Below are 7,694 nucleotides of genomic sequence, written 5' to 3'. Positions count from 1 at the left end.
GTGTGTGTGTGTGTGTGTGTGTGTGTGTGTGTGTGTGTGTGTGTGTGAAACAATGAAAGAATGAAAACCATCGTCATGCGCGCTGCCAAAATAATAGACACAATTTTTTAAATGATATTGTTAAGTTTAGTTTCCTCTTTTAATTTTCTTCGCATTACACGTATACCACAGTAAACACGATGGTTCTAACTTTTAGAACCGCAATATGAAATTTGGCACTAAAATCCATTTAAGTACCATTTGTACTAGAAAAGAGATTTCAAAATGTACTAAATCAAAAATCAAAGCTTCATGTATTTATTATAGAACTTTTGAACTTTTTCTAGAGCAAATGGTACTAAAACAAAGTCAAGTGTCAAATCTCAACATTGCTAGAATCATTGTGTTTACTTGTGTGACGTATGTAATACCGCATCAATTTTATGATTGTATTCATTTTTTTTTTGCTTCGTTTGGTTCCGTTTGTTACTCAATCACGGTCGATCATCTTGCGGTGTGTGTGTGGGTTTTTTTTCCTTTCATTCTTGTGTTCATCTCCCATCATGATTTGCTGCTCTTCAATCTGCTTTGATATGCGCTAGAGTTCAGCAGTGAAATTAAATGCTTTGTCAGATCTTTTCACGGCAAAGAACATGGCAACGAACATTGAAATGAGAATGAAAAAAAAAACACACACAACACACGAATCGCACGTGGTCTTAATTAGTTTGGTATGTTGGAGTAAAATTCGGAAAAACCGCGCCGTGTTGCTAAAGCATTTATAGTAAACGCGTTGAAAAACAAAACCCAAAAACATGTGTAATTAAAGTTTTCGCCGGCCACTTTGGTTGATTCAATTTTTTTTTTCTGTTCGGTTTCAGCCATCGACCCGAGCTAGTACACTAAACAAAAGCGATGCTTGTTTTTTCCCTCTTCTTTCGGATGTTAGGCGTATTTGTTAGCCCAAATGAAAATAATTGTTCTTTCCACTAAACGTTTTGAGCAAGCATGTCGCGTGGAAATCCATTTCATTCGCTACCAAGAGTCAATTGAATCGAGCCGCAATCATTCGACAGCATGAACAATTTATTTTGAATTTTTTTCGGTTCTTCTTCTTCTTTTCGGTTTCATTCGAAGAAGAATTTATACAGTTTAATTTCAATATTTAATATGCTCATATGGTAGGAAAGAATTTGACCACGGGGCGTGTCATGTTCAAAATTAATCATAGATAAAATCGTGAAATCAATATGAACATACAATCAAAGAGCATTGAACACAATCTTTTTTTACGTATTCATGAAATATGATTAAAGAATGTTCAAATAGGCGAAGGCAAGACAGAAATTTTTTCAAACGAAATTAAACTAGCAACAGTACGATTTCTTACGATTAAATTCTTTAAGTGCGATTCTTTTTGATTTGAAATGTGTGCACACATTTCGTATATCAGTAAAATCCGCAAGCTTTTGAAATGACTTATTTTCGGTTTTCCATTGAAAATTTATTTTGCAATCGTGAAATGAATTCGAAGACTTTCTTTGACGGCCACGCATAAGCGGCAATTGTCAAAGCTAACATTTTGGCTCAAATCAAAGCTTAATACTGTGTTGTATGCAGGTGGGCGGAGTAAGAGAGTATAATTCATACTCCTACTCCTACTCCCATACAAACGGAAAATGAGTATGTCTCGACATACTCTCATACTCATAGATACTCTTTGAGTATGAGAGTAAATACTCAGAGTATATACTCTTTGATTTTGAGTATGTCTCGACTTACTCATTTTTTTGCGAAAGAAACTCTACACTTACTCACTCGTTTTCCCTCCCTCAGAAAAATATATAAAGGATATATAACTTTTTCTGAGGAGACATACTCAAATGAGTAGGAAAAAGAGTATGAAAAAGAGTATGAAAAAGAGCAGGAAAACAAGTAGGTGTAGAGTTACTCTTTGGGTAAAAAATGAGTAGGTCGAGACATACTCAAAATCAGAGAGTATATACTCTCATACTCAAAGAGTATCTATGAGTATGAGAGTATGTCGAGACATACTCTTTTTCGAAATGAGTGAGCATGAGAGTATATACTCGCGAATTCGCCCACCTGTAAAAATAATACACGGAAGTTTAGTTTGACGGAACACCTTTGCTGCACCTTACGGTACAATTGGCAAATTTAAAGTGTAACCGTAAAACCGCTAGATATGAATCGAGCCGTTGATTTGAATACTATTTCTTTCAGTCATAGCCTAAACGTGGATGAATTAATTGCTGTCCGTTAGACTTGTTGAATGAATTGAATTGCAACAGTAATGAGTCATCCACACAGCGCGCGACACACAGCTTAGTGTTTGAGTCACGGAAAACGGAATCACAGACGAAAAGAAAAAAAGCACCGTGCTTATAAAATGAATCGTTGAAATGACAACACTCATGCAGGCGAAACAACGAAAATAACAGAAGCAATCGTATTTTACGTTGTGAAATTTATACTCAAGAGTAATGAATTCGTATTGTGTTTTGTGTCGCCTACGCACTTTAAAATATTGACAATTTGCCATACCCATTGCACATGAATGGGTCTTGTTGAACACACTCAATCCGCGATACGATTGCCAAATAGAATTAAAAAAGGGGAAAAAACAGCACACGGATTTATTCAAATTGTTGTGAAAAGAAAACAAAAATTGTAATTTTTCCGCTGAGAATGAAAAACACGTATCTCGACCATTTTTTTCTCTCTCTCTCTCTCTCTCCTCTCGATTTCTACATTTAATTTATTGTCATATAAATTCTAATGCATTTGGTTTTGTTTCATTTTATTCTCCAGAAAGGACCCATAAAACGGCAATCAATTGTGTGTACACGGCAAGACAAGAAGAAAACAGAACGCAGAGGAGTCTTGACAGTCAATTATTAAAATGAACATTTTACTCTTTTGATTGGCACTACATCAACATACGATTCGTTTTACTTCATTCGTCGTGCTATTTTGCATTCTTAATTTAAATTAGTAACACTTCCGCAATTTCTGCTGCAAACACCGTACGACGACTGAAACTGAGCAGACAGTTTCCAATTCGATTTTCTTCAAAGATTATACCAAAAAAAAACCGAAGAGAAAAAAGGGAGAATAGATAGAATTTTGCAACTGAGATAAATTACGAGCTTTGGATTGTGAATGTTTTCAAAAATCGTCGATGCAAACGACAACGAGAGAACAACCTGTTTCTGTGTAAGTATTCTATGTTTCATATTGATGCCGAATTGATTATCATTATTATGATTCGAAGAAAAAATGGCGAACCATTCAAAGCACCAACAGATGCAATTCAATTTGCAAAGAAAAATGGAACTTACATGATAGTTTTTATCGTATTTCCCTTGAAATAGCCAACACCACCACCGCCTCCATCTTCGCTATCATCATCGGCACTATCGTCAGCAGCCAATACATCGACGGCCTCACGTCGAAGCAAACTGTATACTTCGATTAGTAAGATAATTGGTTTTCGAGGGAACATGGCCGCTACCGATGGTCAAATTATTTTGGCTGCGTCCAGATTTGGCGACATTCCACCGGTTTATCTCAGGTATGCAATCGCATTCGAATTGTAATTGCTTTACTCTCTTCAATATCCCATTCGTATTGTGTGCCAATTCTTATTCGGACAATTGTTTTCCAATACATTTTCGTTTCGTATCAAAACGTGCTTCAAATCATTTCTTTTTTTTTCGGTAAAAAGTATTAACAAATGGTCCATATTTATTGATCAATTGCAGAGACTTCTCAAAAACTGAATTACCAGCCATTGCCAAAATAGTCAAAGGCCAACATCAAAATTTGGGTGTGCCAACACTGTCGAATCCATCGTTGCAAAGCACGGCCCTGTTTCTGAATGCTGGGAAAAAGTACCAAATTTTAGCGCAGCCGATCAAAATTAAAGAAGGACGGAAACCAACCAGTGTCGGTGAGTGTTCATATTGATTTCGAACCATAATCAGAATATGAATTTCATTAAATTAGATAAAAATAAAGTAAGCAAAACAAAAAAATCATGCTAAATCTAATCGAAATCGTTTCGCTCGCATATTTCTTCCATTAGGGCCCAAAGTTCTGATACCAGAAACATATCCTGGCTTCTTTGAACTACTCAGTGAAGATGGACGATCAACACGTTGCATCGAATCTGTCTTAGATCTCTCTCGTAAACCAAATCTTCGTGTGCTAGTACGCGAAACGTTTCGATGTAATCATTTAAGCAAAACGATCCATGCCGGCGAAATACTGACAACGATGTACGACAACGGCAAATATTTGAAATGTAAAACGCAAAAGGATGAAGTCATTAGTTTGCCACTAGAAGCCAAAGCAAAATTTTCGCCATTTGCTAAAGAGGACAGCATAAGTGGTGTGCACACGGTGAAAAATTTACTCAAAAAACGAATGCCAATTGTAGTCAGGTTCGTATAATATGCATGTATCGTGTGAACAGCACTTTGGATTTTAAGACTTGGATAAAAAAAAAATATTGTGTTTGAATTTAATCGAAATTATTAATTGAAAAAGAAAGTTATCCTAAAAACCGACTGATTTGCATTTGACCAAACAATTCAGGTTAGTTCATGGTAATGCTCCAAAGGGATTGAAACAACCATTTGTGCCAGAATTACGCTTGCTCGGGTGTGTTGAAGTGGATCGTGTATTCGCACTGCCATTGCAAAAGGATACCGATCTGGTGGCTGTACCATTGAATGCTAAAATTAAATTGCAACGCGCTAAAAACATGGATCAATTGGAGAATTTTATCGAATACGGACGATTTCTGGAGAAGGCTCAACGCTTGTTGACCGATGCCCGTGATCGTTTGCAAATCGTTGACTTGAAGCTGTCGGACAAAGAGAAAAAAGAATCGAAGAATATTAGTCGTAAAATACCAGCATTGATTGGCGGTGGCGGTGGTACTCTGGACAGCGGCTATGTGCTCAGGAAAAGTATGAGCTGTGATTCAGCGAAATACATGTATCAAACCGACCTAACGCCATTGGCCGACGACTATGATGATATCGATCAAATTTATGATTATGTACGCGGTTTTGCTCCACTGCCGAAAAATTTGAATCGCTTCGATTCAATGAACGAACCCATTCACATCGTTCAAACCACACCGAACCAAGTGATCCACGCGACCATGAAAAGTGTCGATAATCAATCAAAATCACAACCGGACAGCGGTAACTACAGTCTCATCAAAAGTAGCAGCAATAATAACAACAGCCTCGAATCGATCAAGCATTCGAACAACAATTATCATCAGCATCATCACTACAGTCAAATTGTGCCACCCAATCAAATTCAGGTAATTTGTCGAATTAGTGTAATTGATTTCATTTCACAATAATAAAAAAAAATGTGACGGTTTAAACCTCTAATCAATCGTTAAAATTCGGCTGCTTCTATTCTAAATAGGACGATGGCAAACCGATTCCACCGCCCATCGAAACAATTCCATCGAAAAAATTACCCGAGAAACGTCATCGGCCAACGTTACCAAAACTCTATGTGAAGAATGCATGCAATCTGCATCCAAAATCACCAAACGGTAACATTTCACCCGGCAATGGCAATTTGAATGGCAACGTAAATGGTAATGGAAATGGAAATGGAAATGGTGTCGTGATCAATAACAAAGATGGTTTAGAACCTCAAAGCCCTCTATTTCATATTAGGTGAGTGGATGAACGACACGTTTTTTTCTTCTAAATATTCAATTGTAACTCAACTCATGATCATTTTCCCGGTCATTTCGCAGATATAAAAGTCTAAGTAGTTTGCAATTGACACCCGATTCAACTACGCCAATATCAACGGTACCCAATGGCCATGACAAAATTATCAATCACAAATTAAGTAAAAGTGCCAGTACACAGTGTGCTCGTGAGGGAACACTTGATTCGTCACGCAGCGGTGGCCGCACATCCGGTGAATCCGGAAAATTGCCGGAGAAAAAGACGCGTCGACTGTCGCGCCCACGAAGCCTATCGAATTTAATGTGGGAACTGCGGCCACAAAAGGAAAAATCAAAAAAGAAATTATACGTGCACCATTTTGATCATCGACAACAAGGGACGCTGTATCTTTAAATCCAAAACTCATACTTGACGCATCCAACACATTTTGTTATCGCATAATCGTCAAATAGAGCAAAAGTTTATTAGCTTCGCATTTTGAATTGGTTGAAGCAGGTAAAACATTTGGAATACAATGGTTTTAAATTGAAAAAATCAACGAATTAACCTTTAGTTAATTTTTTACATTTACCTCTTTCAGAATTGCCATCGAATTTGCAACAAAAATCCATACTTTCCACAGTTTGTCAAGCTCATCAAACTTAAATCAACACTGTTTCATATCTGATTGACGCAAGGAATCATCAGTCTTTGCCAAAGACTCTTTGGATTCGTACATTGCACAAAAAGAGAAAAGCGACACTTTTTCATTACACTTTTCAATTCTACTTTACTCCAAACATCTAAATACTCTATAGCTGTTCATCGTCAAACTAAACGAGGCATTAACGAAAATCATAAAACATAAAGTCACCTACGGACTGGAAATATAATAGAAAAACAAATTAAACACACAACAGAAACAGGGAATGTTCTCACTGATTTGAAGCCAATATTCATTGTTCCGAGAGCATAGTTGTTTTTTTCTCTCGTAGTAAAAAGAGAGGTAAAGAAGGAAAAAGTAGTAGCAATTAGTAATGACAAATTGATTTTGATCACCTTGGTACGATAGTCAAATACTTTGAAAACCATACAAATTTGCATGAAAAAAAAAAACAGAAACCAACACTTGGGTCGTATGACCAATTGCTTGTATGACAGATCAAAACTATTCGACGACTATTTCCATTCTAACTGAAAATTGAAGGAAAAAAAACTTTTTTCTTTCGAAAGAAAAACAATTCACTTGAGCTCTTAGGCGATTCGATTGATTATTTTTTTTTAGTTGTAAAGCAAAACAAGAGAAAAGTCTTAAATTGTGATGTACCGTTTTACGTTATTTTTTAATTGACACATTTACATATTATGTTTATTTTTGTCGCCTCTAAATGTGTTTTTAAGTAGAAATTGAAATACTTAGATTTTGTTTGCAGTGATCCGTACAGCGTGTAAATTATAACCACCAAGCCGTTACAGAATTTAGAGAAGAAACAGAGAAAAAAAAATCAATAAAAATTGAAAGAAGAACCCATGAACTGTTACCTGTGCTAGCCACAGGGCACATATGAGCTCAAATCTGAACATTTTGTTCCAATATTATCGAACAAAGTCAAGATTAAATTTCATCAATCACACCTTAAAACCGTCTGCTCGTGCGTGTTCACTACACCCATTTGTTGATGCATTTTTATCTTGGTCGCTATTTCGAATATATTTGTTCTCAAAACGATTTCGAGTGATTGTGCTAAAATAAATTGGATGGCGGTTATAAATTTACAGTCGATAGTTATATTCAAATAAGTTTCGTGAACAACAAAATAAAACAAACAAACAATATAAGAAATTTAATTTTTTTACCAGTTTCAAGGTCAGATTTACCTGTGTATTTCCAATCCGGAAAGAAATCGGTGTGTGAGTTAAAAATTAATGTATTGAATGTTGAATACCAAAAAAGAAATATATAAATACCTATGAAAGAAACCA

The 7,694-nt window shown here is 36.1% G+C and overlaps 1 protein-coding gene across 7 annotated transcripts in view; it reads left to right on the top strand.

Annotated features, from left to right (window-relative positions):
- Positions 1 to 7,694, top strand: part of LOC129577192 (uncharacterized) — a 172,805-nt gene extending 165,111 nt beyond the window's left edge. For all 7 annotated transcript variants that reach the window (XM_055463805.1, XM_055463807.1, XM_055463806.1 and 4 more), the window contains 8 exons: positions 2,812 to 3,216; positions 3,375 to 3,574; positions 3,765 to 3,952; positions 4,088 to 4,445; positions 4,600 to 5,341; positions 5,452 to 5,711; positions 5,795 to 6,227; positions 6,313 to 7,694. In XM_055463805.1, the coding sequence (XP_055319780.1) occupies positions 3,163 to 3,216; positions 3,375 to 3,574; positions 3,765 to 3,952; positions 4,088 to 4,445; positions 4,600 to 5,341; positions 5,452 to 5,711; positions 5,795 to 6,125 (2,133 nt within the window). In that variant the 5' untranslated portion in view covers positions 2,812 to 3,162 and the 3' untranslated portion in view covers positions 6,126 to 6,227; positions 6,313 to 7,694. The remainder of the gene's footprint in view (positions 1 to 2,811; positions 3,217 to 3,374; positions 3,575 to 3,764; positions 3,953 to 4,087; positions 4,446 to 4,599; positions 5,342 to 5,451; positions 5,712 to 5,794; positions 6,228 to 6,312) is intronic.

This window comes from Sitodiplosis mosellana, unplaced genomic scaffold (genome assembly GCF_009176505.1).
Source record: "Sitodiplosis mosellana isolate CC-2019 unplaced genomic scaffold, AAFC_SMos_1.0 Smas_scaffold_6197, whole genome shotgun sequence".
In the NCBI taxonomy this organism is placed as follows: Eukaryota; Metazoa; Arthropoda; class Insecta; order Diptera; family Cecidomyiidae; genus Sitodiplosis; species Sitodiplosis mosellana.
The sequence above is the reverse complement of the archived record's forward strand: the minus strand, read 5'-3'. Positions and strand labels throughout refer to the sequence as shown.